General features: G+C 45.8%; 1 protein-coding gene across 1 annotated transcript in view; it reads right to left on the reverse strand.

The window, feature by feature from the left end:
• Window positions 1–15,325, reverse strand: part of csgalnact1a (chondroitin sulfate N-acetylgalactosaminyltransferase 1a) — a 30,398-nt gene extending 15,073 nt beyond the window's left edge. Inside the window, exons 1-3 of the mRNA XM_068574817.1 lie at window positions 15,207–15,325; window positions 4,034–5,230; window positions 954–1,170 (exon numbers count right to left, since the gene is read on the reverse strand). Of these exons, the coding sequence (XP_068430918.1) occupies window positions 954–1,170; window positions 4,034–4,844 (1,028 nt within the window). The 5' untranslated portion in view covers window positions 4,845–5,230; window positions 15,207–15,325. The remainder of the gene's footprint in view (window positions 1–953; window positions 1,171–4,033; window positions 5,231–15,206) is intronic.
• Between the last annotated feature and the right edge of the window lie 2,715 nt (window positions 15,326–18,040).

The raw sequence follows: 18,040 nt of genomic DNA on the forward strand, positions 1-18,040 counted from the left end.
GCTATTTATTCATATTTATGTGTTTCAAAGCGTTTCCCTTCATGGTGTAATCCCACACACACTGGCTCTGTGAGATGACGTGTGGTTATTGGCTCTTCACACAGCGACGTCCTGCGGTCATGAGCATCTTTATTCTCTGAATCATTTGAACCAACATGTTTGTTTACACTGTCATCATGCCGACCGGCGGCAAAATGAATGAATGATAACGCTGCATGAGCAAAAAGACTGACGTTCATTTCCTGTCCTCCAACATCACCCTCTCACCCTCTCACCCTCTCAAGTGTACGACTGGAACAGAAGCTGTTTGATGAACCAGTATCGCATCTCTGTTCGTCTTGAATAATTCATTGTGCAGCTTCTGTCTGTGTTGTATGTGTTTACGTGTCTGTGTTGTTTGTGTTTACGTGTCTGTGTTGTTTGTGTTTACGTGTCTGTGTTGTTTGTGTTTACGTGTCTGTGTTGTTTGTGTTTACGTGTCTGTGTTGTTTGTGTTTACGTGTCTGTGTTGTTTGTGTTTACGTGTCTGTGTTGTTTGTGTTTACGTGTCTGTGTTGTATGTGTTTACGTGTCTGTGTTGTTTGTGTTTACGTGTCTGTGTTGTTTGTGTTTACGTGTCTGTGTTGTATGTGTTTACGTGTCTGTGTTGTTTGTGTTTACGTGTCTGTGTTGTTTGTGTTTACGTGTCTGTGTTGTTTGTGTTTACGTGTCTGTGTTGTTTGTGTTTACGTGTCTGTGTTGTTTGTGTTTACGTGTCTGTGTTGTTTGTGTTTACGTGTCTGTGTTGTTTGTGTTTACGTGTCTGTGTTGTTTGTGTTTACGTGTCTGTGTTGTTTGTGTTTACGTGTCTGTGTTGTTTGTGTTTACATGTCTGTGTTGTTTGTGTTTACGTGTCACCGCTGGAAGCAGGAGAACAAACCCATCAGAGACCCGGTTGCATCACGGCGTCTCACCTGAAGTTCAGCAGGAACTGCTTGAACTTGTCCGTGCGCCTGGACAGCGGCACGATGACGTTGATGGGCACGTCGGCGGTGTCGACCCGCTCGGCGCTGACCTTCATCAGCGGGCCGAAGGGCCGGAAGAGGACCAGGCGCCTGAAGGCGGTGCTGGACTCCCCTCTGAAGGTCAGCTCGTACAGGGTTCCCCTGTCCCTCTCTGTGCGGGAGATACCTGGAGAACCAGAGAACCTTTAATAACATCAGTGTTCTCTGTGGGAGATACCTGGAGAACCAGAGAACCTTTAATAACATCAGTGTTCTCTGTGGGAGATACCTGGAGAACCAGAGAACCTTTAATAACATCAGTGTTCTCTGTGGGAGATACCTGGAGAACCAGAGAACCTTTAATAACATCAGTGTTCTCTGTGGGAGATACCTGGAGAACCAGAGAACCTTTAATAACATCAGTGTTCTCTGTGGGAGATACCTGGAGAACCAGAGAACCTTTAATAACATCAGTGTTCTCTGTGGGAGATACCTGGAGAACCAGAGAACCTTTAATAACATCAGTGTTCTCTGTGGGAGATACCTGGAGAACCAGAGAACCTTTAGTTTTGTCCATTTGCTAAATCTTTCTTTAAGTCTTTCGTTAAATCCCCTCAGCGTTGCTGTGTCCATGCAGAATCATGTTGTCGCTTGTTTGTTTTTTACATCACACACACACACACACACACACACACACACACACACACACACACACACACACACACACACACACAGGCTATTCTGGTGGTCCAGACTGATTTTCTTGTTGCAGGCTGACGTCAGCGTGTTACTCCAGAGAGAAGTTGTTTTTCAATTACTCTGCTATTAAAAGCATTATTACATGTGAAAATAAATATTGAGTTCTGTGGGGAGAAGAAGAAGAAGAAGAAGAAGAAGAAGAAGAAGAAGAAGAAGAAGAAGTAGTGCAGAAAGTGAGGAGTGAGAGAAAAGAAGCAGAGAAAGATGAAGAAAAGACTGGAAATAACAAAGAGCTGAGAGGAAAGAAAACAGGAGGAAAAAAGAAAGAAAGGAAGAAAAGAGGAAAAGAGAAAGAAAGAAAGAAAGAAAAGAGGAAAAGAGAAAGAAAGAAAGAAAGAAAAGAGGAAAAGAGAAAGAAAGAAAGAAAGAAAAGAGGAAAAGAGAAAGAAAGAAAAGAGAAAGAAAGACGTCTGTGGGCAACAACAGCAACTTGGATTAAGAGCTTCCTGTTAAATTAGTTAACTTCCTGTGATGGGAAACGAGGGTTTGGACCCAACGGCTTCACTTCCTGTCTTCTGCTTCAGGCCTTTGTGGTGCTGCTCTGCTGCTCTACACTGCTGCTCTGCTGCTCTACACTGCTGCTCTACACAGCTGCTCTGCTGCTCTACACTGCTGCTCTGCTGCTCTACTGCTCTACACTGCTGCTCTACTGCTCTACACTGCTGCTCTACACTGCTGCTCTGCTGCTCTACACTGCTGCTCTACACAGCTGCTCTGCTGCTCTACACTGCTGCTCTACACTGCTGCTCTGCTGCTCTACACTGCTGCTCTACACAGCTGCTCTGCACAGCTGTTCTGCTGCTCTGCACAGCTGTTCTGCTGCTCTACACTGCTGCTCTGCTGCTCTACACTGCTGCTCTGCTGCTCTACACTGCTGCTCTACACAGCTGCTCTGCACAGCTGCTCTGCTGCTCTACACTGCTGCTCTGCTGCTCTACACTGCTGCTCTGCTGCTCTACACTGCTGCTCTACACAGCTGCTCTGCTGCTCTACACAGCTGCTCTGCTGCTCTACACAGCTGCTCTGCTGCTCTACACTGCTGCTCTACACAGCTGCTCTGCTGCTCTACACTGCTGCTCTACACTGCTGCTCTGCTGCTCTACACTGCTGCTCTACTGCTCTACACTGCTGCTCTACTGCTCTACACTGCTGCTCTACACAGCTGCTCTGCTGCTCTACACTGCTGCTCTACACTGCTGCTCTGCTGCTCTACACTGCTGCTCTACACTGCTGCTCTACTGCTCTACACTGCTGCTCTACTGCTCTACACTGCTGCTCTACACAGCTGCTCTGCTGCTCTACACTGCTGCTCTACACTGCTGCTCTGCTGCTCTACACAGCTGCTCTGCACAGCTGTTCTGCTGCTCTACACTGCTGCTCTACACTGCTGCTCTACACTGCTGCTCTACACTGCTGCTCTGCACAGCTGCTCTGCTGCTCTACACTGCTGCTCTGCTGCTCTACACTGCTGCTCTGCTGCTCTACACTGCTGCTCTACACAGCTGTTCTGCTGCTCTACACAACTGCTCTACACAACTGTTCTGTTGCTCTACACAGCTGCTCTACACTGCTGCTCTGCTCAGTGAAGCTCTGGAGATCTTCAGTCAGCTGGATGAAGATCTGCCTCAAGGCAACGTCCATTTAATGAGCAATAAGAGACAGAACTATGAGCAGGAGCCAGCGAGTCCATTCAACGCTAGCTGCCCCTCCTGCTGTTCACACACACACACACACACACACACACACACACACACACACACACACACACACACACACAGAGATGCTCCACTGTAAATGAGCAGCGTCTGAGTTCATTTCCTGAAGTTGTGATCAGAGCTGAGCAGAAGAAATGAGGCGGATATCTCGGCCGTACACACACACAAACACACACAAACACACACAAACACACACAAATTTCTGACCTTCCTGTGCGGAACAACCCAGGGTTGAGTGTTTGGATGAAGAACAAATGTGTTCAGGAAATGACGTGCGAGTCGTCCTCATGAGTCTTCAGGCTGTCACATGTTCAACTCCCTTCTATCTGAGACAGAACGTGTGCTCTGATTGGCCGACGGTGATGTTCAAGCCTTTAGGCAACAACACCCTTTGCTTAAGATAAGAGAAAGATGGTGGTTTCCCTTAAATGTACATAACTCGCCTCACTATCGTTCCCTCAGCTCAACGCAGCTCGCCCTTTGCAGAGACACGAGCATAACTCATCACACATGAACAGATGCAGCACGAAGAAGATGATGAACATAAAGTCCTGGAGGCGTTCGCCGTGTTCTCACCTTCTATGAAGTCAGACGGCGCGTACACTTTGCTGGTGTGAGTGTTTCCTGCTGCGGTCCTGCCGTCTTGCTGGGACGCCGGCGTGTTGAGGTCGTGCAGCGCCGCCTCCAGCACCTCCCCCAGCGCCTCCCTCTTGTCCTTCCTCACGGGCTTCTCCTCGGGGTGCCGCGTCAGGCCCGTCTCCAGCTGGTACACCTTCTGCAGGGTGAAGCTCTCAAAGGTCACCACCGCGTACTCGCTGGGCAGTCGCGTGCCGGCCGTGACTTCGGCCTTCGCCAGCTGGCTGCGCAGGAACTCCTGGAGGTCGGCCTGCTGGCTCCGGGCTCCCTGGGCCTCCCCGAGCCCGGCGCCCTGGGAGCCCGGCCCGGCTTCCTGTCCTCCTGCCGGGCCCCCGGTGGCTCTCTTCAGGCTGTCCTGCACTCCTTTCAGCTGCTGGCTGCGCTCCTGCAGGGCCTCCTTCAGCTGAGCGATCTGCTTCTTCAGGGAGGAGATGTGGAGGCGGTGCTGCTCCTCGCGCTCTTGGAGGAGCAGCTGATAGGATCGACCGCCGGCCGGGCCGCCGCTTTGAGGAGCCCCGGCTCGGGCTCCTCCCGTCCCGGCGGCTCCGCCCCCCGGCCCCGGGCCCCCGAGGCCGGGGCGGCTGTGGGCGGCGCGGGGCAGCGCGCGGCTCAGCGGGGGGTCGTCAGAGTGCGGCGGGCTGCAGGTCATCACGTAGAGGAGCGACAGCGAGCAGCAAAGCAGCACCAGCACGCCGCCGACACGGGACACCCAGGCTAGCAGGCCGCGCCGCAGCATCGCTGCATGAAGCATCAACACTCGCTGCTCTCAGCTAAACACACACACTATCGTGCAACCTCACACACTCCAGACGCACGAAGAAAAGAGTCCGTTTGTGATCGAGTTCCATCACCCAGTGACCAGAACGCCGCTTATCAGCATGAGGTCATTTCATCTGAATGAGGTCATTGCTCGCCAGCGCCTGAGATCCCAAGTTGTTCTGACAAAGTCAACGTATGAGAAAAATCACTTCCTCCCTTTCTGTCGGTCCAATCAGCTCCATGGAAGAAGACACACATTGTTACATCATCACTCCGTGTGACGCTCAGACCTCAGCGGCTTCTTCTCGGATGACGAGCTGCTACGTTTCATGAGAGCAGATCCTCCGTGGAGAGTCCAGGTCTCCTCGCGTCGCTTCCCTGTCAGAGGAAAGACAAAGAGAGAGTGGGTCATTCTCAGCGTCTGGACCTCCAGCAGACTCATCGCATCAACAGTGCATCCACCCACCCACCCATCCATCCATCCATCCATCCACCCACCCACCCATCCATCCATCCACCCATCCACCCATCCGTATAGATAGATGAACATATCTCAGTATTCATGCTATGAGAAAACACTTTTCTGGCTCCATTTAGAGACGTGAGAGTGGAATCAACCTCGACCAGAAACCAAACTTTTGTCTTTAATCCTCAACCCAAGATGGAAAAAGAGCTTTTAAGTTGTCCCAAGTCGCTGTCTTGCATATAGACAGAAAAGGTAGATGACATTAAGTGTGTATGTATGTATATATATATATATATATATATATATATATATATATATATATATATATATATATATATATATATAGTACATATCTGCAGATGTATCTGCAGCAGCTCAGTCTCTCTGGACTCCACACAGGCGGCTCTTTGACCAGCGGCCTGAAGCCGAATGAAAGGATTAGTTTGTGGCAGAGTGAATGCTGGACTGTGCTCCAACAGGCTGAATCAGGGAGGCGGGGCGTCGCTGCAGCCGGACCTCCACTGCCGCTCTGGAAATGCTCAAGGAGAGGCCGCTCGTGGAAAAGTGGAAGAGTGGAAGGTGGCCGGCGGCTGCGATGGCGGCTCATCCTTCCAGTTCACTGGGGATCCTGATGATGACCCGATATATCTATATATATATATATATATATATATATATATATATATATATATATAGATATATATATATATATATATATAGATATAGATATATATATATATATCGATCGATATATATATATATATCGATCGATATATATATATATATCGATCGATATATATATATATATATATATATATATATATATATATATATATATATATATATATATATATATATATATATATATATATATATATATATATATATATATATCGATCGATCGATATATATATATATATATCGATCGATAGATATATATATATATCGATCGATATATATATATATATATATCGATCGATCGATATATATATATATCGATCGATCGATCGATCGATATAGATATATATATATATATATATATATATATATATATATATATATATATATCGATCGATCGATCGATATATATATATATATATATATATATATATATCTATATATATATATATATATATCGATCGATCGATCGATATATATATATATATATATATATATATATCTATATATATATATATCTATATATATATATATCTATATATATATATATCTATATATATATATATATATATATATATATATATATATATATATATCTATATATATATATATATATATATATCTATATATATATATATATATATCTATATATATATATATATATATCTATATATATATCTATATATATATATCTATATATATATATATATATCTATATATATATATATATATATCTATATATATATATATATATATATATATATATATATATATATATATATATATATATATCTATATATATATATATATATATATATATATATATATATATCGATCGATCGATATATATATATATATATCGATCGATCGATATATATATATATATATCGATCGATCGATATATATATATATATATATATCGATCGATCGATCGATAGATGGATAGATGGAGCCACCAGCAGGCACTTAAACAGTTAAATATCTCAACCTCTAATTACTGAATTAGCACATTTTGAACAAACATAGTTTCACAGAAGATTCATCTTTATGAACTTGGCCATTTTGAGTGAATTGATTTTTTCCACCCTCTGGTAACTTTACCTTTTAACGAGCACTGCATTACTTCACACTTTATGGCTAAATATTGCTCAACTATTGGTGTCCCACATCCTCGGCTGTACTTTGTTTAGTGCTAGGAAGCCAGTGTTGGCACGCTGAACGCTGAACAAAGATGGTGAAGATTATCGCTGCTCGGCATCCGCATGATGACATCATCTCCGTGACCACGCCGGTTAGCATGTAGCGATAGCCTCACACACAGCGACTCCTTGGCGGTGGACTGTTGGTCGGCTTCCCACCGTGAAGCCGCTTCCCAGTGAGAGTTTTCCACTTCAGTTCTGTCTGAACTTTACACAGGAAACCTTGTTGAGGAGAAATTCTTCAGCCGAGTCAAGATTTCCAGTCAACCCAAACTGAGAGGAAATTACATAAATCTTATGTGTAACTTTGCGTTTGGTAGCTTGTGACGACATCCTGCCTGCCTCCACCCAGCGTTATGTGATTACAACGTCCTTCATATCCTCAGCAGCTGCACACAACAGTAACACAACTCCACATTTAACAGTTGCTGCGTTTTGAAGCTGGGACTTCCCTCTCTGACGTTGTGCCTTCATGTTTCTGTTGTGTGTTCATGGTCCATCAACATCTATCAAAGATAACTGTATTCACCAAAATCCTCTTTGCATAACTCATAAATCTACACACTTTAACGCTGCCAGCTTGTTTACCAACAAACAAACAAACAAGGCCGAGGATTCATCTCCTCCTCGTCCTGAGAGATCTCCTCATCCCACATGCTCCTTTCTCTCAGCTGGAAATGAGAAGCGATGCAGAGACGAGAGAGGAGAGCGTCCGAGAGATGAAGAACATGTTCGAGCTGTCATGAAGGAATGATTTAGTGTTCGGTGGACAGAGATGTTTCCAAAGCAGCGAGTCCACAGCATCTGTTTCAGCCTCCGAAATCACTTCCTCCCTCCTGCTGCAACTTCCAGCCCACGGGGCGCGTGTGTGTGTGTGTGTGTGTGTGTGTGTGTGTGTGTGTGTGTGTGTGTGTGTGTGTGTGTGTGTGTGTGTGTGTGTGTGTGTGTGTGTGTGTGTGTGTTACCTTCTCATCAACTGTGAAATGTGCGGTTCATCTTCATGAAAAAGGAGAAAAGAAGAACTCAAGAAGTTTGCTGTTGGGATAAATTCCAGTGGCGGTCACACTGAAGCATCAGAAACATCACACTGAAGCATCAGAAACATCACACTGAAGCATCAGAAACATCACACTGAAGCATCAGAAACATCACACTGAAGCATCAGAAACATCACTCAGGTGACAGAGTCAGAGCGTCCACGGGTCGACCTTTAAATGTCTGAAGCGTTTGAGGAGCAAGTTCTCCTCTTTGCATCTTCTCTGAAGACTGGCAACATGGGAGCCTCAAAACAACTGTCACATGACCTGAAAACAAAGATTGTTCAACATCATGGTTTAGGGGAAAGATACCGAAAGCTAGCTCAGAGATTTCAGCTGTCAGTTTCCTCTGTGAGGAACAAAGTGAGGAAATGGAAGACCACAGGCACAGTTCTAGTGAAGGCCCGTAGTGGCAGGCCAAGAGACATCTCAGATAAGCAGAGGCGAAGGATGTGAGAAGAGTCCAACTCAACCCACAGACCAGCTCCAAAGACCTACAACAGGTCCTGCTGCAGATGGTGTCGCTGTGCATCGTTCAACTATCCAGCGCTCTTTGCACCAGGAGATGCTGGATGGGAGAGTAACGCGGCAGAAGCCTTCTCTGCGCCCACGCCACAAAAAGAGTCAAGCACATTTGAAAAAGCCAGCTTCATTTTGGAATAAGGTGCTGTGGACTGATGAAACTAAATGTGAGTTATTTGGACATAACAAGGGGCGGTATGCATGGCGGGAGAAGAACACAGCGTTCCAAGAAAACCACCTGCTGCCCACAGCAACGTGGTGGTTCCATCCTGCTGTGGGCTGTGAGGCCGCTGCAGCTACTGGCCATCTTGTTAAGGTTGAAGGTCGCATGGATTCCAGTCAGTATCAGCAGATTCTAGCGAACAATGTTCAAGACTCGGTGAGAAAGTTGAAGTTGGATACTTCGACAAGACAACGACCCTGAACACCGCTCACATTCTACCCGAGTGTTCTTGCAGAGGAACGACGTTGTGGAACGGCCATCTCAGGCCCCAGACCTGAACACCACTGTGGTGTGTTTTGAACGGGCTGTCCATGCTCAGGAACCATCAAACCTGACTGAAGTGGAGATGTTTTGTGAAGAATAGTCAAAACCAACCAGAATGCAGACCCTCATTGGAAGCTATAGGAAGCGTTTAGAGGCGGTTATTTCTGCAAACGGAGGATCTACTAAGCATTGATGTCATTTTTCTGCTGGGGTGCCCAAATTTATTTTTGTTTAAGTAATTATTGCAAACTTTCTGTAAATCCTAAAAACTTCATTTCACTTCTTAAATATCACTGTGTTTGTCTGCTATATGATGTATTTAATTGAAATTGCTGTTCCGAACAACCAATGATACATAAAGGAAAAACTTGAAAATAATCAGGGGTGCCCAAACTTTTCATACCACTGTGTGTGTGTGTGTGTGTGTGTGTGTGTGTGTGTGTGTGTGTGTGTGTGTGTGTGTGTGTGTGTGTGTGTGTGTGTTGCTTCTGCTCCTGGGGGCCAAGTTCTCTTCCATTCATTTCTGCAGTGGTATGTAAATCTGTGAGCAGCCTCATGAAACTTCATCCATCAGTGAACTTTTCTTCTGCATCAACGTTCTCCAGAGTGAATCATCGGTGAGGTTGATCAGCTTGAAAGGCCACGCCATCGATTTAGTGTTGCAGCTGAGAGAGAAACATTTCAATTGCAATGCAGCATTTATAAATATAAATAGATCGAGCAAAGCCATTTGCACTGCAACCATCCGCCGCTCTGGATCTCTGCAGCTCTGGATCTCTGCAGCTCTGGATCTCTGCAGCTCTGGATCTCTGCAGCTCTGGATCTCTGCACAGCTAACAGACGAGCTGCTTGAGCCTCGGTCTCATGTGAGGTGGACGTCTCCAGCATGGAGAGAAACAATTAAAGCAGCAGACATCATAGTCGGCTCTGTGAATGTGCCTCGTGTTGCAGGGACGCGAGAGACACATGATGCTGTAAATCAACACATGGCGGGACTCTCGTTAACCCCTTCCATCCGATATTGTAAAGATGTGATTATTAGCCCAGTCCAGTTCCAAAAACACTTCACAACATGCGACCAATGGAGTTTCTCTGTGAGACAATCTCTGACTGATGAACGCGTCTTCTTTTATGTTTGAAGATCCAGACACACCAAAGCAGCACCACCATGAAGGCCGCCGCCCGCCACTTGGGGCTAATGGCTAGCTACAGGCTGGCTAATGGCTAGCTACTGACTGGCTACTGGCTAGTTAATGGCTGGCTACTGGCTAGCTAATGGCTGGCTAATGGCTAGCTACTGACTGGCTACTGGCTAGTTAATGGCTGGCTACTGGCTAGCTAATGGCTGGCTACTGGCTGGCTAATGGCTGGCTACTGGCTAGTTAATGGCTGGCTACTGGCTAGCTAATGGCTGGCTAATGGCTGGCTACTGGCTAGTTACTGGCTGGCTACTGGCTAGCTACTGGCTAGCTAATGGCTGGCTACTGGCTGGCTACTGGCTAGTTAATGGCTGGCTACTGGCTGGCTACTGGCTAGCTACTGGCTGGCTACTGGCTGGCTACTGGCTGGCTACTGGCTGGCTAATGGCTGGCTAATGGATGGCTAATGGCTAGCTACTTGCTGGCTACTGGCTGGCTAATGGCTAGCTACTGGCTGGCTACTGGCTGGCTACTGGCTGGCTACTGGCTGGCTACTGGCTGGCTAATGGCTGGCTACTGGCTGGCTAATAGCTAGTTGATGGCTGGCTAATGGCTAGCTAATGGCTGGCTAATGGCTAGCTACTGGCTAGCTAATGGCTAGCTACTCACTGGCTAATGGCTAGCTAATGGCTAGCTACTGGCTGGCTACTGGCTGGCTACTGGCTGGCTACTGGCTGGCTAATGGCTAGCTAATGGCTAGCTAATGGCTGGCTACTGGCTGGCTACTGGCTGGCTACTGGCTGGCTACTGGCTGGCTACTGGCTAGCTAATGGCTGGCTACTGGCTGGCTAATGGCTGGCTAATGGCTAGCTACTGGCTGGCTACTGGCTGGCTACTGGCTGGCTACTGACTGGCTAATAGCTAGTTGATGGCTGGCTAATGGCTAGCTAATGGCTGGCTAATGGCTAGCTACTGGCTAGCTAATGGCTAGCTAATGGCTGGCTACTCACTGGCTAATGGCTAGCTAATGGCTAGCTACTGGCTGGCTACTGGCTGGCTAATGGCTGGCTACTGGCTAGCTAATGGCTGGCTACTGGCTAGCTAATGGCTGGCTACTGGCTAGCTAATGGCTGGCTACTGGCTAGCTAATGGCTGGCTACTGTGTCACGTGCCAGAGAGGAAATAACTCTTCCAGCAGCTGCAGGCAAATAGCAAATGCTGTTCATATAAAATGGAAAAGCAGAACATCGAGTGCTGCGGATTGAGAAGCCATTACGATAGTGAAACAAAGCGTTTGGAGACTTCAGTTTCCAGTTGAGAAGCACTCAACGATGACGAGGAAGCTGGTCATGGTTCCCTTTCAGAGCAATAATGTGATGAATGAATCCACTTGATGTGAGAAATGACAGAAGTGATGTTCACATTGTCCTGTAATAAAAGGAAAGTCCATTGAGGGTCTTCAGCACACTGACTTGAACAAATGATAAGCCGACGAGAACCTGCAGAACCGAATGTTGAGGTATTTTAAAAAGGCTTTAAACGCAGCGCCTCATCAACACTCAAACACTTGTTTGTGAGAGTATTGATCTTCTTGGACCTCTCTGGTTTCAGATCCCTCCAGCTGGAGGATGCTGACGCCATCACGTGGACCTCAGAGACGTCTGAACCTGCCCTGCAGCTACCGCACTGAAGAAATGAGGAATGTCCTCCAGGGAGGAAAACGAGGTGAGGAGAGATTAATTAAGATAAATGTAAAAACCATAGAAGGCTGATGAGAGCTCACAGACCGTGTGGTGTGAGAGGAGAAGAGGAAGAAGTCTGTATGAAGCTTGTGGGAGGATAAGGAAGGGGAGAGGAGAGAGAAAGGATCCTTTGATGTCTCCTGTCCCCTCAGGTGATTCTGCCCTCATTCATTAGGGGCCGCTTTCCCCGAAACCTTCCTGTCGATGAGCATCTGGAGGCCCTTAAAACACACTTTACACTGCTGTACTTCACTAAGACCTGTGTTAACGTCCACCGCCCTGCTGCTGCTCCTCTTCCTGTTCCTCCTCCTTCTCCTCCTCCTCCTCCTCCTCCCGCTGCTGCTGCTGCTCCTCCTCCTCCTCCTCCTCCTCTTCCTCCTCCTCCTCCTCCTGCTGCTCAAAGTGCTCCCATTTCTTCGGGTTAGGTTAGATGGTATCAGATGAAACTTTAATGGGCCCCATGAGGAAAATGGGTCATTACAACCCCAACGAATGTAGATAGAGAGCCACAGACAGACAGACAGACAGACAGACATATGTCTATATATATATATATATATATATATATATATATATATATATATATATATATATATATATATATATATATATATATATATAAATAAACACAGACAGACAGAACCACTTTCTGTCTGTCTCTTATCAAGAATATGAAAATGTGCTTCGTGAGCTTTTAAAGACAAGTATTGTGAGAATTGTTTCCAAAATGAACAGCAGGAAACACACAGACTCACTGAGAGCCTGCAGCAGTCAAAAGAACAGATTGCTGTCCTCCAACAACACAACACCACAACAACACAACAACACAACACGCGTGTGCAGAGGGTGGAGAGGTGTGCTCGCCCTCGATCAGTAGAAACATTGAAGGACCAGAAACAGTTCTGAGAGGCGCGGCTCCTCAGTAATTATGGTGCCATGTAATGAATCTTGGTTTGTGTGGTGAGACGCTGCCAGCACCAGCAGCTGCCTCCCAGTGGCTGACACTGGTTTTAGTGGCAACGCGAGAGAGCTGATAATAGAGCGGCAAACAGCCAACATATTCACGCTACACACATGAATCCAGCCAGTCCACAAATGGCTTCCGCTCCTCTGCGCCGTTCACCTGCAGCGGCGTCGCGCCCGCTGCAGCGCTAACCCGAACTCATCCCACGCAGATGTTTGGCAAGCGAGCGCTGAGAGACGTGAGGTCAGGAGGTCAGGAGGTCAGAGCTCATTCTCCTCCTCCCTGAACGCCGCGCCGCCTCACACACCTTCTACCAGACTGAGCTGTGGATGCAGGCGGAGGACTCGCCTTCAGCTGCGTGTGCGAGCAGCTAAAGCTCTTCACAGCTGCTGTGCTGGTCACTGCTGGTCACTGCTGGTCACTGCTGGTCACTGCTGGTCACTGCTGGTCACTGCTGGTCACTGCTGGTCACTGCTGGTCAGGACCAGCACAGCGGACCGTCGCGCCCAGAGGAAACACACACTGCAGCGCCTTCATCAGCACTGCGTTCAAATGAAGAGATGTTCATCAACCAGCATTATCTCACTGAGCAAGAAGCTGTGACATCATCACAGGGAACGTGTCCAACACACACACACACACACACACACACACACACAGGACACACATGTAGGACACACACACACGTAGGACACACACGTAGGACACACACACACATAGGACACACACACACACGTAGGACACACACACACATAGGACACACACACACATGTAGGACACACACATGTAGGACACACACACACACACACACACACACACAGACACACACATGCACACACACACACAGACACACACATGCACACACAGACACACACAGACACACACACAGACACACACACACACACACACAGACACAGACACACACAGACACACAGACACACACACACACACACACACACACACACACACACACAGACACACACACACACACACACACAGACACACACACGTCGTGGAGTATCTCATCAGTTTCCAGTGGATCTCGGATGCTGTGTGGAGGCACACGCAGTGACACAAAGCACACAACAGCATGTGTGCGCTCTCTCTTCTCTGCCTGCTAACAAACCTCTAATCCCATAATCTCTCTTTTTATTCTGCAATATGAGAAAAACAACTCTGCAAAGCAAACATCTCAGGGAGCCTGCTGGTGAACGCATAAGCAGATTACAACCATTTCCTGATAAAACCTCCAGCGAGGGAGCGTGTGTGTGTGTGTGTGTGTGTGTGTGTGTGTGTGTGTGTGTGTGTGTGTGTGTGTGTGTGTGTGTGTATACTTTCACTGAGTGCCTGTAATTTTATTATCTGGGTCTACTTACCCAAAATTATTGTGGGCGTTTGTGTTTTTTTTTTTTTTACTTCTTCCTTACAATTTTGCTTCTAAGTGACCTAAAAACAGAGTCACAGATTAACAACCTGTCATCATATTCAGCAATAAGCAGGGTTTCATTTACATTACATGTGTCAGAACACTGTGTAGGCTGTGCGTCAGCGATCAATAAAGCACATATCATCAACACTCATGGATAACTAAAGGATGACTAAAACACACAAAGAAGATCAAAGATAACCTGTTTATGTGTTGGCTCTAAAGCTCCACGTCCAGTTTAAAACCATCACTTTGGTCATGATTGATTTGTTCTTGATTGATTTGGTCATGATTGATTTGGTTATGATTGATTTGTTCATGATTGATTTGGTCATGATTGATTTGGTTATGATTGATTTGGTCATGATTGATTTGTTCATGATTGATTTGGTCATGATTGATTCGGTCATGATTGATTTGGTTATGATTGATTCGGTCATGATTGATTTGGTCATGATTGATTTGTTCTTGATTGATTTGGTCATGATTGATTTGGTCATGATTGATTCGGTCATGATTGATTTGGTCATGATTGGTCACACAAAGTATCAGGATGAATAAACACAACACATAAAGTTAACGTCGACCACAAACTAAACACACAAACTGTAACGATGTTGTGTTATTAGTGTTTCACATCGCGGCTCGGCATCGTTACTCTTGCGTGTTGTTCGCTCTCACGCGGCCAGCTCACCTTCGTCCCGCAGCGTCGCTTCGTCCCGCGGGGACGTCCTTCTCGTCCCGGTGCTGCGGTCCGTCCCGGTGCTGCGGTCCCGGTGCTGCGGTCCGTCCCGGTGCTGCGGTCCCGGTGCTGCGGTCCGTCCCGGTGCTGCGGTCCCGGTGCTGCGGTCCGTCCCGGTGCTGCGGTCCCGGTGCTGCGGTCCGTCCCGGTGCTGCGGTCCGTCCCTGCGGTGCTTCACTGGTCCACAGCGGGCACATGCGGAGGGCAGGAGCGGGTGTGAGCGCTCGTACCGCCGAGTGGCTTGAAGCCTGCAGGAGAGACGCGCGCGATCACCGGAACTGGAGGACTGCTGCCTTCAAAATAAAAGATAATCTACGATTCTAAAACTGGCATATATATATATATATATATATATATATATATATATATATATATATATATATATATATATATATATATATATATATATATATCTTGATAGCCTGATCATGGGTTTGGGGTTCAGGTTAAGGGTTAGGAGTTAGGAGTTAGGGGTTAGGAGTTAGGAGTTAGGAGTTAGGGGTTAGGGTTAACTATTTTTTACTTTTAACCGGCGCCAAAAGTGATCAACTACTGCTTCAGTTTGGATCTTGCTTTGGCTAAGAATCATAAATAGTTCTTACTCAGGATTGTGTTTTGTATTCCTTCAATGGAACTCTTGGGTCACTGATGGACATCCTGCAGAGAAACGCTCTCCACTGAGTTAGTTTGTATTCAGACTGCGACACATTCATTCATCACGTAGCGTCGGCATCGTGCCGTTGTGTTGACTTGCAACCTTTAAGGAGTCAAGCAAACAAGCATTGCTCACACTGCCATGACGGTGACATGAGCTCTTCTTCACTGTCTGGTGTCTCCTCGACTCCCTTGATGAATGTGTGCCATATTTCATTGTCCTTCCACCGTATTAAAACCCATTAAATGGCAAGTAACCGGTGGTGATCCTTCTCTTTGATGTGTGTTGCATGTGTAACTGGTTTGTTGGCAATATGTAATTCAGGCATATACATGTACAATAATGTGTTATCATGCTGTTTATTAGTTTGAGCTCAATTTTGAGCTCATACAGGATTAAATCTCATTTTATGATGTTAGACGTTTGGGAGGAATAGTGCTGCATAAAAGGAGCGTGCTGTCAACACCAATCACGGAAATCATATGAACAGACATTGCATGTTTCAAAGAGACGGAAAGCAAAATTAATAAAACAATTACACAATAAGAAAAGGCATGAAGCTGTTAAAAAGCTGTGTTAGTCTTGTGATGAACTTTAAAAGTTTAGATACAACCAGTAATCGATTTAGCGACAAATAGGCGTTTTATTTTGAAGGTTTCGAGCGGAAGTGGTGCACGTTAACGCAGTGGACTTTCCGCCCCCTCCCCTCCCCCCTCTCCTCTACTACCCCCCCCCCCCCCCCTCCTCACATAAAGACAGCCTTGTGAGTTGAGTCAGGATCAACACTGCTGCCTTTCATTTCTCAAGACAACACGACTCGCTGACGTGAATCCACCAAAGATCTTCATCTGAGCTTCTCTGACTGCGTGAAGACTCAATGACGTGGTTATTATGGAGGGGAAGTACACGTTGCAATAGACCACAGTGTGAATAAAAGAAACTAAAGTATTATAAAATACACTCAAAGTACCGTTTCAGAATAATTACTCGTCCTATTACTGGATTATGATTGAAACATGAATGTGTTCATCTCTTTCATGATGGTGAAGGTAGGTTAACGTTTTGATGAATTCCTCCCAAGGAATCAATAACATCTAATAATACATTATAATTTATCTCTTGATTACTTTTTGTATTATCAATTTTAATCTGCACAGAAAAATGGAAACACATCAAAAATGCACTTAAGCTTGAGTAAATGTACAACATTACAGGACTCAAAGTTAGCCTTGACGTGCGCTGGTATATTAATATTAAATGTGCAGTAATTTGGTACCACTTTCAATAAAGAGCCCCATGAAGGATTGGGATGAAATGCTGTGTCTTCTCATCTCAGAACCCCTGAGCATAAAACCCTTCCCAGGACATCAGTTTACAGAATAAAAGCGTCACAAGAGCTGCAACTATTAGTCCATTATTGATTAGCTGATGGACAGAAAATCTACCATTCATCAAGTTATTAGTTACAACTTAGAAACTTGTATTCGATGGGACGCATCCATGTTTTTGTTCTGTAGAGCCAGAAAATAAATGTGTGATTTTGACCTTAGACCTCACATCACGACAACACATTCTATCTTACATGAAGCTAATGTGATCAAACACACACACACACACACACACACACACACACACACACACACACACACAAACAGGACAACGTAACTTCTGTTGGGCTATAAGAAGATTGACGGACCGCCATGTGATGCGATGAAAAAAATGCACACGGAAAAGCGACCTGGTTCTGTGTGACCAGATTATGGCCACGAAACCCATAAATAAAGATCCTCTCAGAATATATTTTAATAAATATATAAACCAGTTTTTAATAATAACTTGTGGCTAAAAAGGGCAAACTGTCCTCAACACACGTTAAATTGTGCAAATTTGGTGTATTTGTGAGACAACAGTGACCCCATGTGGTAGAACTGTGAAACTGCAGCTTCCACAAAAGCGCACCAGGGAAATAATGATGCTTAAAAGATCAATAGAGTTCAGTCAGATACAGGTTGTCTTTGTCCCATTGGAGACTGCTTTCTCCTTTACTTTGAAGAGTTGCATAACTGAGACATAAATACACCTGAACCACGAGGAGAAGCAGCATCATAATTTCCTTCACTGATAGACTGAA

This window comes from Clinocottus analis, unplaced genomic scaffold, assembly GCF_023055335.1.
Source record: "Clinocottus analis isolate CAN_PGR_092001 unplaced genomic scaffold, fCliAna1.0.p SCAF_13, whole genome shotgun sequence".
NCBI lineage: Eukaryota > Metazoa > Chordata > Actinopteri > Perciformes > Cottidae > Clinocottus > Clinocottus analis.